This window comes from Periplaneta americana, chromosome 13 (genome assembly GCF_040183065.1).
Source record: "Periplaneta americana isolate PAMFEO1 chromosome 13, P.americana_PAMFEO1_priV1, whole genome shotgun sequence".
In the NCBI taxonomy this organism is placed as follows: domain Eukaryota; kingdom Metazoa; phylum Arthropoda; class Insecta; order Blattodea; family Blattidae; genus Periplaneta; species Periplaneta americana.
The window spans coordinates 105956952-105976446 of NC_091129.1; the positions used below are offsets into that span (position 1 = coordinate 105956952).

The 19495-nt window shown below is 35.4% G+C and overlaps 1 protein-coding gene across 5 annotated transcripts in view; it reads left to right on the forward strand.

Moving 5' to 3' along the window:
- The window catches only part of enok (enoki mushroom), a 300499-nt gene that overhangs the window by 268545 nt on the left and 12459 nt on the right, over positions 1–19495 (forward strand). For all 5 annotated transcript variants that reach the window (XM_069843715.1, XM_069843718.1, XM_069843719.1 and 2 more), the window contains exons 9-16: positions 310–441; positions 576–699; positions 1941–2160; positions 2924–3110; positions 4538–5372; positions 10145–10436; positions 11948–11992; positions 19011–19341. In XM_069843715.1, coding sequence (XP_069699816.1) covers positions 310–441; positions 576–699; positions 1941–2160; positions 2924–3110; positions 4538–5372; positions 10145–10436; positions 11948–11992; positions 19011–19341 — 2166 coding nt within the window. The remainder of the gene's footprint in view (positions 1–309; positions 442–575; positions 700–1940; positions 2161–2923; positions 3111–4537; positions 5373–10144; positions 10437–11947; positions 11993–19010; positions 19342–19495) is intronic.

Here is a 19495-nt window from a genome sequence, read left to right on the forward strand (position 1 = left end):
AGTTTAATTGAAATGGTATTATTTTAATGTACATTTTAGTATATTTTTATATTGTTAAGTACCCAAGCATTGGACCAACAACAATATTTCATTGTTTGTTTATGCGTATTGCATAATTTTATGCTATAAATGGAATTCTGTATCTCTCTTCATAACTTGAATGTGGGAATATGTCGTCAAAATGACATGTCCGAAAAAAGAATGCCTAATTGTTGTCACATTTAATTTTATATTCTGAAATGTGTCATACTGTAACATGTACTGGTATTGTATGAGTACATATAACAGTGAGATTTCTTTTTCTTTTAGGTGGATGGTAATGTGAATAAGATATACTGTCAGAACCTCTGCTTGCTTGCCAAACTTTTTCTCGACCATAAAACTCTTTACTATGATGTCGAGCCTTTCCTGTTCTATGTGCTCACCAAAAATGATAACAAGGTATGTGCAGGAATTGCATTTGTTTAATTAAATTGTTAACAGGCCTCTGAATATTTAGTTTTATTTTATTTTAGTCCAGTAATTGTTAGAATTAGAATTAACATGAAATACTTATATTTTATTTTATTTTTCAGGGTTGCCATCTTGTGGGATACTTTTCAAAAGAGAAACATTGCCAACAGAAGTACAATGTATCCTGTATAATGACAATGCCACAGTATCAGAGGCAAGGATTTGGAAGGTTTTTAATTCATTTTAGTAAGTGTACATTTTGAAATTTATTGGCTTAAATATGTAGTAGAGATTTTTAAGGAGTTTTCTGTAGTACAGTAGTTTGTCTACAACCCAATAGTTAGGGATCTGAATTTTTAGCATCTATTTTCATCAAAATTAACATCTACTTTATTTCCAAATTAGCATCTATTTATCCATCCTTCAGTGTTTCATTTTCCAGCTTTTCGAGCAGAATATTCACATTTGAAATAACTTCTACCATACGCTTGGAATAATAATCCTTTTCAAACATTCTTCACTTGACACCGTCGAACATTTCAATAACTGAAGTTTGTCTATAGAATAAAGGGCTCTATGTGCTGTCACAGAATTCTATTTGAAGAAAGCAGAAGTACACTTCTTCTCCATTATTTCACCAAAAGAGGATGCAAAATCATTTCCACATATCTTTCAGCATTAACAGTTTTTGAAATCACTAATATTATACTGTCTCTGTAACCAGTGTACTTATTGGAGTGCACTCTCCAGTAGTTAAAATTACCATTTTGCGGGCAAGAGATAAATTATTCACCCTGTATATGGCACACTCCCTTTTTCTATGAGTTGGAACAGCTCGTTTTTAAATTACGCATCATTTTAAACATCCCTTATAATTGATTACTGGTATATTTCTAAATCACATGAAATAATGATGCATATTATAATCAAAACCTAATATAATATGTAATATTGAAATGTTTATGTGAAATAAATAGGTTTTCTCTTTGCAGATAAAAGTAACAATAATACTCGCCCCCACCATCACCTGCCAAATCATTCTTTTCCATCTCAGTCTTTTTCTTTCTTACAGTGTATTAAGTATGGTGCCTGTTACGGTCTCTACAAAGAATTATTCCTTCTCCCATGGTCATCATTTAATTGATTTATCTTGGTTTTCATCTTCTGAAATTTCAAAACACTAAATCCTATCAAATGATTTTTCGCCAAAAGCAATAGGATTGAAGTACTGAATATCCTCTGTGCTAGATGTAACTGGGTAACTGGCACCAACTGTGATTCATTCCCCAAAACCTTATTTATAAAGCAAGGTGTACCACTGGTAGAAGAGAAAGACACTTGAATAGGAGAGGTCAAGGGTTGCTCTTCATTATTCCTTACAACCTCCCCACCCCAAAAAAATCATCGTTATGACACTGGATTTCTTCTCTTTCAATATGAAGATGAAGTATAAGTTTATACTCACATTTACTTAACTTTCTTTATAGGTTACTTGTTATCAAAGGAAGAAGGCCAGCCAGGAACACCAGAAAAACCACTTTCAGACCTTGGTCGAGTATCATACCATGCATATTGGAAATCTGTAGTTCTGGAATATTTGCACGAACACAGAAATGGCCAGTTGTCTATTGAAGAGATGAGCCGATACACTGGCATGTACAGCCATGATATTGCTACGACGCTACAGTTGTTGGGCATGGTGCGCAGGTAAGACAATTACTGTGAAAGCACTATTTGACATCATGCAAACCATATCCAGTAAGCTGTAATATAAGAAAGGAGGAAACAAGATAATTTTGATCTTTTAATTGGGTCGAATGTTTTCTCATAATCAATTAAAAGTAAGCAAGTATTTAAATTAAATTCTCTTCGACTTACTGGTGTTACCTCTCCCTCTCTCTTTTTTTTTTATTTATTTTTTTTTTTAATAGGAAATATGATCAACTTACTTTTACTTTGTATTCTCTATATTCTTGTATACCCCTTTATAACTCACAAACATTAATTTTCTCCACTACATAATATTACCCTTCAGATTCACACAAAGGATAGACATGGCCATTACCTTCTTCATCGTGTCCTTCGAATTGTTTCACTATTATATAAAAATCAAAGTTTAGGTAACACCACTTCCTAAATATTGTACTTGTTCTAATAAAATTCTAATAAAATATTTTCTTTTTCTAAGAGAGTACTTTCCTCGGAATGGAATCATCTTTGGTTTTAACTTCAGTTAAGAGTGATTTGTAAAGTGAACTGACCTCTGAATTTTCTAAAATAATGATATCTGGCGATTAGCTCTTGGTATCAGGTCCTAGAGATCCAAGAGTTAGGTTTCCCTTACCTAATCTTCATGAATGAAGCTGATACATAGCTCAAAAATATCTCAAGTACAAATATTAGCATAACTTTACTGTAACATGCTTTAAAATGCTTCTTTTTTGATTGGCAAAATTTGTGAATTTCTCAGGGTTGGAGGTGCGTTGGGTGACACCACACCAGCTCGTTTGCTGATCTGCGTAGATTGGAAGAAAGTGGATGAACATATGGCAAGGGTGGCACGCAGCAAGACACGGATTCATCTTGATCCTGAGTGCCTTCGTTGGACTCCTTTGGTGACAACAGTAGCCAATCCATTCCAGGAAGAAGAAAAGGAGGTATGTATTCTAAGTGATGCTATGTTCACTCTGAGGAACTGTTTATAAGAGAGAACTCTGTTTATACCATTAATCCTCTAGATATCCAGTGTAATGTAGCCAGATTCCTTTATCCTTCTTTTCTGGGTCAAGTTGCTTGCAGCAAAGTAAGTGCTAATACATTACATGTAACATGTTTTATATACACTGCAGCTTAGAACTTGACCAGTGGCCATTCTCCTAAAACATACAGTGTGTACATGAACAAAGGTTTGAAATAATAACAGTACGTAATAAGTATGGGTGTGATTTTTTGGCATTAACAATATATACAAAATGTGTCAAAAACTTAATTTTATGCGTAGAAAATGCAAATTCCTTAATTTTTTAAGTAGGCTATTTTACGATGCTGTATCAGCATCTCAGGTTATTTAGCATCTGAGTGAAATGAAGGTGATAATGCCGGTGAAATGAGTCCGGAGTCCAGTGCCGAAAGTTACCCAGTATTTGCTCATATTGGGTTGAGGGAAAACCCCGGAAAAAAACCTCAACCAGGTAACTTGCCCTGACCAGGATTCGAACCTGGTTTCGCGGCCAGACGCGCTAACCGTTACTCCACAGGTGTGGACCAAATTCCTTAATGAAAGTCCAAAATTAAGTGAAATATATTCTCGAATTTTCGCGAAATCGATAGAAATCCACGAAATTACTTCATAATCATGATATTTTCAAAAAAAAAAAAAACTTTTATGGAGAATTCATACGAAAAATAACTCTTTCTTCCAAATAAAACGTAAAAATTTTCATCGTTATAAAATATACATGAACATTTTTACATATTCAATCGTTCAACATTACATGTGTGTGAAATTTGACAACAATGAACACATAGTTTCAGGGATATTTTTCAGAGAGCAGCACAGGCAGACATCAGTCAATTCTCTTTCCTGCAACTGCCTTTATGAGATCAAGAAGGCGCTAGTGCCGTCATACCCTAACAGTCGAATGAAATTGAATTATGAATTTAATTAATGATGCAAACAATTTTCTGTTTCAAAGGGATTGTTTCAATATAATTTTAAAAACTGTTATTTTATTGTTTTTTTTAGTTTCTTTAGGGTGCGAAATATGCGCAAAATTGCTTTTTTTTTTTTTTTTAACGAAACATGCACCCATACTAAACCATTTTAATCACCAAAATCACAGTGAAGTAATCGCCATAAAATCACACCCATAGTAATAAGTAATAAAAAAAGAAAAAGTAACATAAAATTCAGTAAAATGGAAATTTGTTGCTTTGTCAATTTAGACTACTTATGCAACTTCCCTTCTTACTAAATCACTGCATGAAGAACTGGGCTATATTTATCTGCTTTTTAAATTCTTGGATGCCATATCAAGTTAATTTGATTAACGGCAGGCAGTTAACAGTAATTTTATAATTACAGGAGGAAGAGTCCGAGGTAAAGGATGAGAAAACTGAGGAAGAAGAGATACTGATCCCTGCTCAAGTACCAGATCCTGCTGAAGACCCTCTGAAGACTGAAGTGGTGGCCGAAGTAATAGAAGAACCAGTGAAGATTGAACAGCCTCCTCCAACCAAGGAAGTGAAGAAAGGTCGTAAAAGGAAGAGTCAAGTTCGATTCAGTCCGAGCCCAGTAATGGACGAGACTGATCATCATGCTGATGTGGAGGATAACGTTGCTGTCACAGAAACGCCGCCCACAGGAAGGAGGAGAACTGTAAGACCAACAAAGTTCTTTGATATGGTAAACAAGACATCTCCTGTGAAGAATAAGGTCTCCCCAGAAGTTCTGCCATTGAAGAAAGGAGAAGAGAAATCAAACAAAAGAAAGAGAAGAGAATCAGTGAGTAATCAGAGTAGTGATGGGGCTGCAGAAACTGTAGAAGTGCCGAATGACAAAAAGAAGTCAAAACCTGAACCAGCTGGAAAGGCAGCCAAAGCTGGAGCTGTTAAGCAATCCGTAGTTGCCAAAGAAGAGCCGGTAGTAAAGAATACAAACTCAAAAGTTTCAAAAGTGCATGCTGAGGACAAGGACACTCCTAAAGCAAAACCCAGTGTGAAACAGACAGTGGTAGAGAACACACCTAAAGTTAGTAGTACAAGCAAACATAACACAAGGTATCAGCACGATCTGAGTTTACAAGAACCAGAAATAAAAAAAGGCAAGCGACAAGAGCCTGAAGAAGGTGCCATCCGCAACAGTGGGAGGAGAAGATCTTCAAGTCGGGATGTGAAACTTTCAACTTCCAGCAATGCTGGTGAGTATCAACATTAGACTACAAATTTTTTCTATAATGTTAATGTTTTTTCCCTGGCCATGAAAGTAATATGGTGAAATGTAACTTGAAAAATTAACTGCATGAAAACTGCCTTATTGAAATGCGTCCTTCCCTTATTGTTAGATCTGAGCTTCGAATATTGGCTGTATAATATATAGTGGAATCTCAGCACATTTCTCATTACCATGTTTTCCTGTTTAGTACGTCTATTTTTTGGAAGTCCCAGCACCAATTCCATTAATCATGCATTCAAATATTACACGTTTGATGTCTCCCACTTATCGAGTTCAAACTTGGGGGTCGGCGGCCATATTGCACATGCATGCATTCTCTCTCCCACTCTCACCTCCACCGCCTATGCCAATGCACGCTGCTACTTCTTCCGTTAGAAGAAGATGGAGGACGAAGTCCTACAGTATCGTCAGTAACTTGTTGTACTGTTGGTGGAAGTTTGTACGTAAACCACGAATTTGTATGCCATGGGTAAGAAGAAAGTAAGGCGTTTTACAGATGAAGAAAAATGGAACATAATTCAAGAAGTGGACCATAACCCACACATGAAGCGCGTTGATATTGCATGGAAACTCAACACTGAATACGATAGTCAGCAAAAAATAATAATAATAATAATAAAAAAATAATAATCGAAGCAGTGTATTATTTAAAAGGAAAAAGTGGTAAACGAAAATGTGTATGTGAGGGTCAGTTTCCAGAGTTAGAAAACGTGTTATTCAAATGGTTCAAACAAGTCTGTGCTTTGAATACACCAATCAATGGCACCGTGATTCGTGCTAAAACAGCGCATTTAGCACCACAGATGGAATTTTCGGACTTCACACGGTTGAATTGAAAGGTTCAAGATCCGTCACAGTCTACTAACATACAATGTTTCCGAGGCGAGGCTGCAACTATGAATACTGACACTGTCGAATCGTGGAAAAATATGACACGAGAAATCTACAAAGTGTTCCATGCTTTTTACTTACCTGGTACAGTGAATCAAAATAATATTGGGACAACCAATACTATTACTAAGTAACTATTACATACATATTGTTTGTTTTGCGATTTATTTTACAAATAATCTCAGCAGTCTTGTCTTATTTAATTCAGTACATTATAATAAATATATTTTTAAATATAATACATACACCATTTCATATCAAATAAATATTGGGATAGAAGTTTTCATATCTCTATTACGATACTCTAACAGACTGCAGTAGAGTAATGTATGTTCTCGCTACATTAATAACAGGCGTACCTGTGGCATCAAGCGAAACAGTTGACAAGGAAAATGGGCCGAAGAGGTAAGAATTCTTCTTTTGATCAGAGACAACTTGTAATCCATCATTTTGAAAAAGGCAAAACCTATAGAAACATGGCTGAAATTTTTCAAATGAAAAGAAGTGCAGTAGAAAATATTATTAAAAGATATTGCATGAGGGCAAAATAATTTAATTCTGCAATCAGGCTGACAAAGAACATTTACAGCCCCGGAAGAAGCTCTTACTGTAAGGCAGAGTAAAAGGAATCCAAAATTAAGTGCCCAAACTGTGTGCTGAAATTGTTCAAAGTACAGGCAAGACAGTTATTCCCCCGGTGGTCAGACATGTACTATACAGGGCAGGGTTAAATGGGCGTGTAGCTAGGAAGAAGCCATTTGTCTGTGAAAGAAATAGAAGGAAGAGGCTACAGTTGCCAAAGAATTTATTTGTGAAGACACAGAGTGTTATCTTTGCGGATGAAAGTAAATTTAACATCTTCGATTCAGATGGGAGGACAATAGTTTGGTGGGGAGGGGGATAATAATAATAATCTTCAACCTACAGTGAAGCACGGGGTAAGAAGGCAACGAATTTCTTTTTCAACAAGATGGAGCACCTCCTCACTTCTCACATTCAGATCATTTAACACAATTTGATTATATTCTGCAATGCCTTACTGACAGCAAAATAGCGGAAACGGCGGTTTTTTTCTTTCTTCCTGTGCTGCCATCTATTGTTTCGGTCAACAATTATCAATTACGCATTTCCTGAAATTCTTTGAGCTGTTCTTTCTAATGACACCGGTATGAATTTCGTAAAACACAGTGACAGAATTATAGCAGTTTATAACCTTGGAATGTTTCTGCAGACACACTGTATTTCAGTTCCATTAGAAGATTAGGCGGAAGTAACGATCAGATGAATAGGCAGACAATCCACAAGATCCTTATTACTGGGATTATTTCGGTATCTTCTAATGCAAAAATCACTGTTACCGTAAGAACAGGTATAATTACGACACACTACTTGAAAAAAGTGCTATTGCATATTATAACCATGAGAATGATAATGATGACCTGCAAACATTGCTGTAGCCCTACCTGAAAAGACTGAGAAAACAGATGCTAGCTATTTGATTCGAACAATAAAAGACAATATAACATATTCAGAATACCAGGGCTTCAATACTATCAAGATAACATCCTTGCATGGACACTTTTAAATATGTTAACACAGGAGGGTAGGCCTACTCGTATCTTACAGTATATTTTTTCAATATTATTGTTGCGATAGATGTTGCTGCCAGGGTAGGAGTGCCTTTTGTGTATCATATACCCAGACCTTTCTTTGTCATTAAGAAAACATTTTAAAGAGTTTGTGTCAAAATCCAAAAATGCAGTGTAGTAAAAGAGACGATCATGTAAAGAAATCATGCAACCTGTTATTAAATAAGTTTCTTTGACCTTATCAGAGTAAATATTGTAAACAATCCACAGAAGCTCTAAAAACTAACAAAACTGTCTTAAAGACAAGGTCACTTGCGAGGAAAGTTCACAAAATGTAAATTGTTGCATCAAATTTGTATGACTTTAAGTTGGAGTGATACAAATTGCAGTCTGTACATAGTTACTGGTAAGCATTAAGACTGTAAATCTAAATCTGTGGTCCCCAACCGCCTTTGATTCAGATACTTGACAACCTGTAAAGAAATTCTTTAAGTACGATATTTCTGCTTCATTGAATGTGGAAGAATATTTTACAGTACCTGCCTCGAAAGCAGGCGGTTGGGAACCGCTAGTCTGAAGTGTAATAATTTTGTTTTAAAATACATTCTTGCAACAAGGCCTATATTAATTTTCGTCAATTAGTCACATTTTTGTGAATGTGCAGTAGTACAACATGTTGCTCTGAGCAATGCGTAATGTATTTAAAATGTGTATACGGTACTAGTTTATTCTCAGTATCATTTCCAATGCAACTGCTTGCATTAGAAGAGTCAAAAAGATCTGCACACTAGTGCTCATAGTGGCGGAAACTGGGATTCCAATGCGGACACGCTATTCCATTGTTTGACGCACAAATGTACAGGTATAGGCCTAGATACAGCTCAGCAACGAAACCATTCTTTAAACAATTTTGATAAAATGTTTCTATCTACGTATATTTCCCAGTTTGATATTGTTAATTATGCAATCTTCAGGAAGAAATGGATAGAATCATCTTCAGCAACGTCCATTTCTTCCCTCTAAACCCACTGTGTGTGAGAAATAATGGAGAGCAAGAAAGTTAATGGTCTTATTGTCAAAAACTCAGCATTTGTTAACAACGACGTATTTTCCTGTTTTATAGCAGTGGATCTTAACAGAAACTTTAGCAGACACAACTTTACTACTTCTTGAAATACATTCTTGCTCACTGTCATTCGTCTTTTTCCTGTCATTGCCCTTATAGCTCTTGGAATTTATTTTCTTCTTTTTGTCTCCATTTATCTGAATTTCTTAACTTTCACTCATTATAGGCATTACATTGCCTTCAATGTCAGCCATTTTGATTGAAAAAGTTGGAAAGAAAACTGCTGTCCTATTCATCAGGAAAATATTTAGCTAGTCGGGATCAAGGGTTTAAAGAACAGTAGTATAGCCGAAAATATTTAGCTGGTCAGGATCAAGGTTTTAAAGAACTGCAGGATAGCCAAAAATATTTAGCTGGTCAGGATCAAGGTTTTAAAGAACTGTAGGATAGCCGAAAATATTTAGCTGGTCAGGATCAAGGTTTTAAAAAACTGTAGGATAGCCGAAAATATTTAGCTGGTCAGGATCAAGTTTTTGAAGAACTGTAGGATAGCCGAAAATATTTAGCTGGTCAGGATCAAGGTTTTAAAGAACTGTAGGATAGCCGAAAATATTTCGCTGGTCAGGATCAAGGTTTTTATAGAACTGTAGGATAGCCGAAAATATTTCGCTGGTCAGGATCAAGGTTTTTATAGAACTGTAGGATAGCCGAAAATATTTCGCTGGTCACGATCAAGGTTTTAAAGAACTGTAGGATAGTCGAAAATATTTAGCTGGTCAGGATCAAGTTTTTAAAGAACTGTAGGATAGCCGAAAATATTTAGCTAGTCGGGATCAAGGGTTTAAAGAACAGTAGGATAGCCGAAAATATTTAGCTAGTCAGGATCAAGGTTTTAAAGAACTGTAGGATAGCCTCTTATTCCACCGAATATTTTCATATTTAAAATATCTTTTCTATTTTCATCTGAAATAATAAAACGGAGGTACCTCACACTCTTCTAGCTCAACATACAATGTACCAGTAGATGGTCTGATCTTACATAATAGAGAGTCATTCAATTTGGCCAGGAAGAGGTGTCCCCTCTTTTTCCACAAAGTCCTTAAATTATTTATTAGTTTCGAAAATTGCTGAAACCTTATTAAGAAGTTTATTCAGTTATTACTGACACGTCAAATTTTATATACTTTCTAGTCCCTAAAACACCGAAAGAAGAAAGACCTAAGAGAGAACATCGTGCAGAGCCAGAAGCAGTGGCTGTTCCGGAACGAGCTGTGGCAACACCTGTTAGCGGAAATAAAGTTAAAGAACCGCCAGCAAGTCTGAGTAGTGGGCGCACGAAGGAGCAGTTCAGTGGACACTGGACACGAAGACAGTCACTTGTCACACCTAAAAGCACTCCACCTAAAAGCACACCACAGCAAGAAGTGAAGCGAGAGCGCTGGTCACAAAGGCGAGAGAAGAAACTGAGACTTGAAGAAGCCAAGTAAGTGTTAGTCTAGTTCATTTTATAGTATATTGCGATACAAGCATGGTAAGTGCATTATAACAGAATTGAGGAAAAGTTGGAGAAGAGATGAATCATCTCATCTTCTCTATTTCCGAGATTCTGTTATGCACTTAACATATGTATTGTATACTATTTTTTGGCCGATCTTAATAAAAGAGTAAATTTAATTAATAGTTTGTTTTTGGTCACTAACATTTTCTTGTGTGATCGCCATTTGTTATTTCTCAAGAAGTTTCATTCATTTGTTATTATTCGTATAGACATATATTCATATATGAGGCCTCGCCTTCCTCGTTGAATAATCAAGACTACCTACATGTAGTCAACGTAGATACCTATAATTGGAAAGTTTGACCGGCGTGTGAATCAGGTCTCGGCATAGCTCAGATGAAAGGAATGCTCAGCGTGCATAGCTGAGAGGTCCTGGGTTCGATTCCTGGTGCCAGAACGAAAAGTTACGTAAGCAAAGAAAACTTTGGATCAACATTCAGCTGCTGACCTCTACTGAACACCAAACAATTGAACTGAAAGCAGACTTCTCTACCCACTGCAATCCATAAAGCGCATTCACCCATATTTGTATCTTTGTTGTGTATTGAAAATAAGATGGTTGCTGTCTCATTGGCAGACCTTTGGAACAAAAGATTCAATTACGTTTTAGACTTTTTTAAAGAAAAAAGTGCGTGTAATGGTACAAAAATACTGTATGTATTTATACTCTATCATTTCGGTTAAGCCAGGCCTCAGTTATCTGTTAAGAGGGTTTAACTGTATAAACAACCAAGATTTTTTTTTGGCGCATGTTACCAAAACTGACACATCTGTCCACAATTGATTAATAATAATAATAATAATAATCCGTGGCGCTACAGCCCGTGAAGGGCCTAGACCGACCAGCCGGCTACTGGCCTCACTCCCACATGTCGAAGCAGAGGTGGACGATCATCCAACCAGAATGGAGGTATCATGTGGTTAGCACGATGATCCCCCTAGCCGTTATAGCTGGCATTCGGAACCGGATTTCGCTACCTATCGTAGCTCCCCAAGTGCATCATGATGCTGGGTGGGCACCGGTCCCATATACTGGCCGAAATTTCATGAGAATATTTCTTCCCCCATGAGGACTCGAACCAGCGCGTATTCCGTAATGCGAGTCCTAGGCAGGATGCCTTAGACCGCGATGCCACGGCGCAGGACACAATTGATTAATACAGTAGTTACAAAAATCTACACGTTTTACACTTTGTATAATTTTTGCATTTCATGTATTTCCAAGGCATCCTTTGGTTCTCCCTTTTGTTTACAGCAGTCCAACTTAGATATAAATAATGCCGAAGATAGTATTTATTTTATGAATATCCTTCCAGAAAACTTCGTGAAACTATTGGTTAATATGTTCCTATATTTTACATCTAAATGAACGTTCAAATAGTTTGTAAATGAGAACATTGTGTAGATCTTTAAATCATGTTAAATTTTATTTCCAGATTAGACAAGAAGATAGCTGCTGCACTGTCTTCGAAGAAAAACGCGTAAGTCATTATTTTCACAGTTATTTAAGAAAATAAAGAAATTAAATATCTTATTTTAAAGTTTTTATTTGTTTAATATTTAGCAATTAAGAGATTCTTGTTAAAACATTAAAAATTGATCGTTGCCTCTTTCTTTATCCCATAAAGTAACTGAAACTCGAGCTGAATCGTCAAAATTACCTTTGATGTGAAATGAGACCACTGAACTATGTATGCTTCATATAGAGAGATGAATGAAGAAAAATTTTAAATAGTGTAATCTGGTCAATTCTGAAGTTTGTGACTCTGGAAGGGATTAAAGTACGGATTATTAAAGTAAAAACTTTCAGAAAATATTGAGAAAATTCAGTGCAACATATTACAAAACTTGTACTTTTGGATTTAAGTACATTGTTGACCATTCTTTAGAGTTTTGATTCTTTTGAATATGATATGAACAATGAGACCTTTATTATTATTAATAAAAAATTTTGTTGCCAGTGTAACTCAGATAGCAGCAAGTTGAACTCGAGACCTGAGGTTTGCATGGGTTCGAATCCCACTTTGGATAATTACCTGATTATTGGTTAGATTTTTTTTCAAGGTTTTTTCTAACTGCAGGGTATTGTGCGGGAATGGGAGATTTTGAATCAATTAGTGCGAAGTCATACTTGAAGTTGGTAAGACTGTGATACTTCCATACTGTTCCTTAGGCAATGCCATTTCAGTAGTCATGAGGCAGTTTACGGGAGAGTATTGTGAATTCGCAGTAAAAACAATGATTGTTCTGAATTGCATGACGAGAATTTTGGTTGATCGATGCAATATTGTCACGAATCATGGACTTTAGTTCATTTAGGTGTGAGGACGACTAGCATAGACACGACCCTTTAATCCCCCAAAATTGCACACTGAAAGATCAAGCGATCACTCGGACTAGTCCTTGTTACTGTTCTTCGACATGAGACGCTCTCCAAAAAGCTGTCGTAATGCAGCGATGAATGTTGATCTTCCTCACATTTTGCTAAAAACAGTTCAGCAAAAGTTACTCATCTGTTAGCATTGCTGGTTTGTAATTGTTGGATGCCTGAAGCTTGTACGGATGCAATTTGAGATCTGAAGGCAATATTCTGGCCACAGTGTGTGAGGCAAGCCTAATGACAGCGTGTTGCGTGCAGAAAGTTGTGAACTTTGCTGGATGGCAGCTGACTGCTTGGTCCTGGATGCTTCTTGTTCAGGGTAGAACCTGTTAATTCAAATGTTTCAACTCATATCTTCACAGCATGGGCTCACAGAACCAGATCATGATACCAAAATTCTCGTCGTGCAGATTCACAACAATCATTGTTTTTACTGCAAATTCACAATGCTCTCTCGTCCACTGCTTCATGGCAACTGAAATGGCATTAGCTAAGGAACAGTATAGCGGTATCACAATCTTACTGACTTCAAGTATAACTTTGAGCTAATCGATTCAAAATCTCCCGTTCCCATGCGTCACCCAGTATAACTATGTAAGCTATGCTACAGTGAGTCCTTGGTCTCATCTCGCTGAATATCATCTTGTGCCTATACCACCAATTTTACTGGCAAGCATCACATGCCTTCAGGTTATGGTACAGATCTTTTATTATATCTCTGCCTCTGTGCAACATCACAGTTTGTGGTGAGGGAGAAGAGAGATAGCAGAAGGTTGTAATACTTTTCATTGCAGTGATGTGCAAGATAAGTCACTTGAAATTTAATGGTCACTCACTGACAGATATAATGAAAGATCTACATCTAGTTCGATATATTTATCTTGAAAGTGATTGAAACATACTAAAATAGGGAAAACATGAAAATTTTTAAATCTATATTTATGGAATGCAAATGAAAGAAATTTATTCATGAAATTTAAAAAATTCAATGTTATCAGTGTGATAATTTAAGAATATGTTATTAGCTTGCAAAAATTCTATTTATTTCTGTATATTATTGCCAATTTCTACTAAATCTCAAAGAAAACGTGTTTTGCATATGCAGTAACTTGGTGCAAATAAAACGAATAGTTGTAATATTTGTCCTAATAAGCACTGAGATTTAATCAAGATATGATTTTGTGATCTGTTCTTATATATGTTACTGTTAAAACCCGAAATTCTACAAAACCAATTTCAACTAGTAATACTAGCTTTAAAAATGTAGATAGAAAGGAAATTTTCGTAAGATCTAGAAATAGTGACGATTAGGTTTGGTTTGTTTAGGGTTTTTTTTACCAAACTTGCTTAAACTAGTTTTTACTAGTTGAAACTGATTTTGACGGATTTCGAGTTTTAACGGTAACATATATAAAACTAAGTGCCTATTTACTTCATTGATGAGTAATAAGGTTTTAAAAAAATTTAAATATGAGATTATGTTATACAGAAGGAAATGTTAGAGAATACTCTTCAGACAAATACTGAAGTCTCCTACCAACAGTCTGCTACTGGGAGTAGTAAAACTGTTGGTCTTTAATGAATATTAATACATATCTAAGACATGTGATGAAATTCAATATAAAAAAATCAATAGAGAAAACTGGGAAGCACTACATTATATAATAATTTTGAATAAGAAAGTTGTTCATTTTATTAGGTTATTAATATAAAGTAAGCTATAAAAAATTAAAATCAGGAAATAAGGCAAGTTGTATTTTTGTGAATTTGTTTATAAATGTCGTATTGTGGATCTTCCTAGTAAGTGTAAGAGATATGTTAAAACTTTTTCAAAAGAAACACCTTTGAATGGTTACTTGAATTGCATAACACATTGTAATTATGGCTGTATTAGTGAAAAATGATGTGTAACAGTTGTTAATCCATATCCATGTTGTGAAAAACTGTTGCCGCTATTCACTGACTTGGCTACTCATGTAACTACACCTCTCTTTCCTTCTACACACGGTCACCAATGGATTGACTGCTTTCCTAATATATATTTCAGTTAAGTTGACTGTTGCCAGCCTGTGCTATAATTATGGTTTCGTACAATAATTTTGTCAGACACTTGGCTTTGAACATATTGCATAATAGTTAGTCTCTGTTCTGCCAACCTTTAGTGCACAAGCCTTGTATTTTGCATGTACATTTCAAGTTGGTCACATGATTTCCTTGCCTGTGTTTTCTAGGTTGCAAAAGGAAATCCCCTTAAATGTTAAATAATATTATGGTACAGTATTTTTCAATAATGTACTATAGGCCTACATGCATTGTGTGTCATTTCATTATGTTTGCATTATAATTAATAAATGGGCGGCATTCTGATCATGGATACAGACAAAGATATTGTTGATAATAAGTGCTGGAGCCAGAAAGAAAATAAAAGTTCGATATATCAGAAAAGAAGCTGAGGGCGGAATCAATAATTCGTGATGTGCATAAATGGGTTGGCAACACTGATTGACAAAGAAAATTTGTCACATCCATGTCACAGATTTGTTTGGGAATTTTTCTTTGCTGAAACTACATCGAAAATAGAGGACGCGTTCCTTGCTTTCTCTCCCATAGTCTCTAGCATGCATGTTAAAAATTATAAAAGATTTTTTTAGTATACTTGAGTCTATGTTGCGTGTGCTGCTGTCAACCTTGCTATAGCTGTAGCAAGACTGCTAGTGCTAGCTTTGTTTTTACAGCTTTGCTGCACCATAGCAGGTTTCATTGTTTTGGTGGCACCTGCTTTACTGGAATCGAGTGATTCAGAATTTGAGTTAGACTTTGATACAGTCTGTTGTGCGTGTTTGGTGTTAAAAGAGGTTTCACTTGTTAAAACTTATTAAAAGCATGACAATTGACAATGATGGCACTAGATCATTTGCTAGATGCTCCAACAAGCGCGAAATATGTCAAGAAGACTGATGTTGCTTTGTTGTGAGAGGATATTACTTATTTTATGTGTTGAAATTGGATCTTTCGTTTCGTAATAATATAGTTTTTACTGCTAGTAGAAATGCATGAAACACAAAAACGTTAAAAATTAATGCTATAGATGTATGACAGTTTCATTCAATTATGAGATACGTAATAGGTGAGTCCTCATTTGTTTAACTGATTTTAGAAATTTAAACATTAAACTACATATGGCCAGTTTCATCAACCTCTGTTAAGGTTAACAGCTGCTTAAATCTCTCGTTAATTTAAGTGCCCATTATTAACCACTTAAATTTTTAGTCACTGTTAAAAATGGCAGCTAGAGAACATATTTTCCAAGCACAACTGTTGTATGCTGATTATTTAAATGATGAAAGAGAAAAGGGAATTATGCCAAGACGAAATGATTATGTCAGTTTATTTGAATAAAAGTTTTTAGAGAGATATAGAATATCTAAAATAGTTGTAGCAAAAGTGTTACAAGAAATAGAAGACAGGTTAGAATACCCAATGAACAGAAACCTACCACCAATAATTTTTTCTGGCGGAACATGCTGGAACAGCATTCCAACACCTTTTTCTTGCATTTTTCATCGTGAAATCGACAAATGTGTTAATAATTATGTTGTTAATGTAATTTTTCTTGAATTACGCTTAAGTCTTTCAAGTCGTAAAGTTGGTCGAAAAGGAGGATAAAAATGACAAAATCCCATGTGCTGGTCAGTAATCATCTTCTCATTCGCTATATATATTCTACACAGAGTTCCACCATCTTTTTCTCTAGAAGAAAAGCACTGATTACCACTAACTCCAATGCATCAATTACTGTACTCGTTGGTTTAAGATTTTATGCTTCAGGTTCATTTGAGCTTACTGTTGGAGATACTGTAGGCATTTCAAAGACAACTGCAAGCTGAGTATCTGCTGCCATTTCTAGTTTGAGGTCACAATATATTGTGTTTCCAAGGGAAGAAGATTGTGCTAAAATTATTCAAGATTTCTATAATAGAGCAAACTTTCCAGGAGTTTTGGGTGAAATAGACTGCTCTCATGTGCCTGAGGGTACTATGGGTGAAATAATTCACAATCGAAAAGAATATTTTTCAGTAAACGTGCAAACTATTATGTGATGTCATATCTGTTGGTCAGGATCTGCACATGATAGTACTATATTTAATGATTCCTACATCAGAACAGAATACGAAATGAGAAGAATTCCATAATTTCTAATGAAGTTCTCTTAGGTGACAATGGTTATTCTTTGAGAAAGTATTTATTAACACCAAATAACGCAGACTGCACAATATAAACAGTTCAAATCAGCATCATATAAAACAAAATGCTAATGAAAAGCGTAATCTTGGCTGCTTTCATAACAGCATGATATTGCCACGGTCTATTAGATACTATGTTCCAACATGAAAAATGTGATTTAACAAGAGTTTTTTTAATCCTAACTCGTAATATTTAAATGACTGTTAAAAAATTAAATGTTTGTTAGCAAAACTCTTGTTGTAGCATATTTAACAGAGGTTGACGAAACCGGTCAATAGTGTCTTAAAACTTAAACTTGTCATAGATAATATGATAGTAACAAAATATTAGTGAACACACACATATATTTTAGTATTACTTAATTCACATTCAACTTTCTGCAACCTTAGTCAAAGAGTAAGCAAAGTAAAGGTTGAAAATACAGGCAAATATGAAACACAGTTCATTTTTTATAATTATAGACATTAGGTAACCTTTATTGATACCGTATGCATTCTTGATAATGAACAAACATTTTGTCCATAACTTTTGTAAGTGTTCACTAGATATCAACTGAATTTCATTTCTTATTCCTCTTTCCAAGTCCAAGTAGTTCGGTTTAGTGACATGCATTTCAGACTTTAAACATTCCCATAAAAATAAATTAGGAGAGGTCAAGTCTGGGGAATGAGAGATAAATGGCATTATTATTTTATCCACTGATAACGTTGTCTTTAAGCTACAAAACGAGATATTAAAATTAATAAAATAGATGGTGTTCTCCATTTAATTTCTCTATTACTAACAATAAAAAGAGACTACAAAAATCTGAATCATAGAAACATCTGTATGTAACTTCATGTCAAAGCCAACTATATTTACAATAGCTCTGTTTTGACTGTGCACTAAAGCGAATTTCCACTCTCACATGTGGTCTTCAACTAAGTTCTGTACTCTCGTTTTCATTTGGCTTCCTACATATGTGGTCTATCTGAATCCTTGTACCCTCAGCCACTACTCCTAGTACATTTTGCCAGTCACGATGGTATTTTGCTCCGAATTTCTTGGGCATGTTTGAAATTTTCACTACTATCACAAACTGGATCTCATAACTCTTGTAATTTAACTTGCGAATAAATGTTATTTTCCCCACTGATAGCGTTGTTTTTAAGCTACAGAATGAGATACTGTTGCTTCAGTCAGCCCTGACTCATACTGCCAAAGTCACTAAAAACGGCCATTTTCGCCACATTCTCCCTCGATTCTCATGCATCTGGTCCAACCGATTTACATATTATTAAAAACGACATTTGTCCTCTATCCAACTATAAATAAATTATTAACATAGCTCTTATAGTTTCTGTAAAGTAAGCATATCACAGTTTTCACTTTTTGGAACTTCTGAAACTCTGTATGTACACTCTCACTCAACTCAGGCAAGGACGTAGTTCTGTATTAATAAAACAGCCTAAGGTCCTCTCTGGATTGAAGGGAGTACAATTTTGGACATGCTGAAAATTCGAAAAATTGGCCCAAAAATGTATTACTTTGGGAGAACCATTGTCTACAGGAGAGGAAGCTGGAACACATGTGCGCTCATTTTTTATGTACTTTAGTGACACCAGAATAATTCCAAGAAAGTCTGTGGCATCAGTGTGACAATTTCTTCTTATAAGTTTCACAGAGAAACAGAGTTAGTTCCTGTAGTAGGTACTAAAGATGTAGGAGAAATTGAAAAAATAATGGGCCTTAAAGTATTAATATAAATTGACTGAATGTGTCTAATTTCAAGGATTGGAGCTATTTTTACATCAATACATTATTAGAATATTCTGGAATTTTGTTGATATATATTACATTACTGATTAATGTTCTTTATTGGACTATTATTTCAGATCTGCAAGTGAGGAAGTAGATGATAGCACAGAAGTTCAGATGCCAGAACTAAAGCCAGAGGTGCAACTGGAACCACCTGCTAGCAGAGAAAGCAACCATGTTGCTGCCCCACCATTATCTCCACCCTCCCTTCACCAGCAAACACCAGTCCATCAAGGAAAGTCAGCACCGGCAGTCAACCAGGGCTCAGAACCCCAAAAAACAGAACGACCCGTCAAAAGAAAGCGAGGTTGGGTTAAGGGTCGGCCCAGGACCAAATTCGGAGCTGCAGGAGCTACACCAAAGACAGAAGAGAAGAAAAAAGAAGACCATGGGGAGGAAGATAAAAAAGTAATATATTGCTCACTGTTATATTCCATATATTTTTTTATATACACTGATTACCTATCTTTCATTAATTTGTTTTACTTTTTCGCTTTATTTAATGATACTGTAGAGATTATTGAATATTGATTATATGAAATGAACAGTCTTGGGCTAGCTT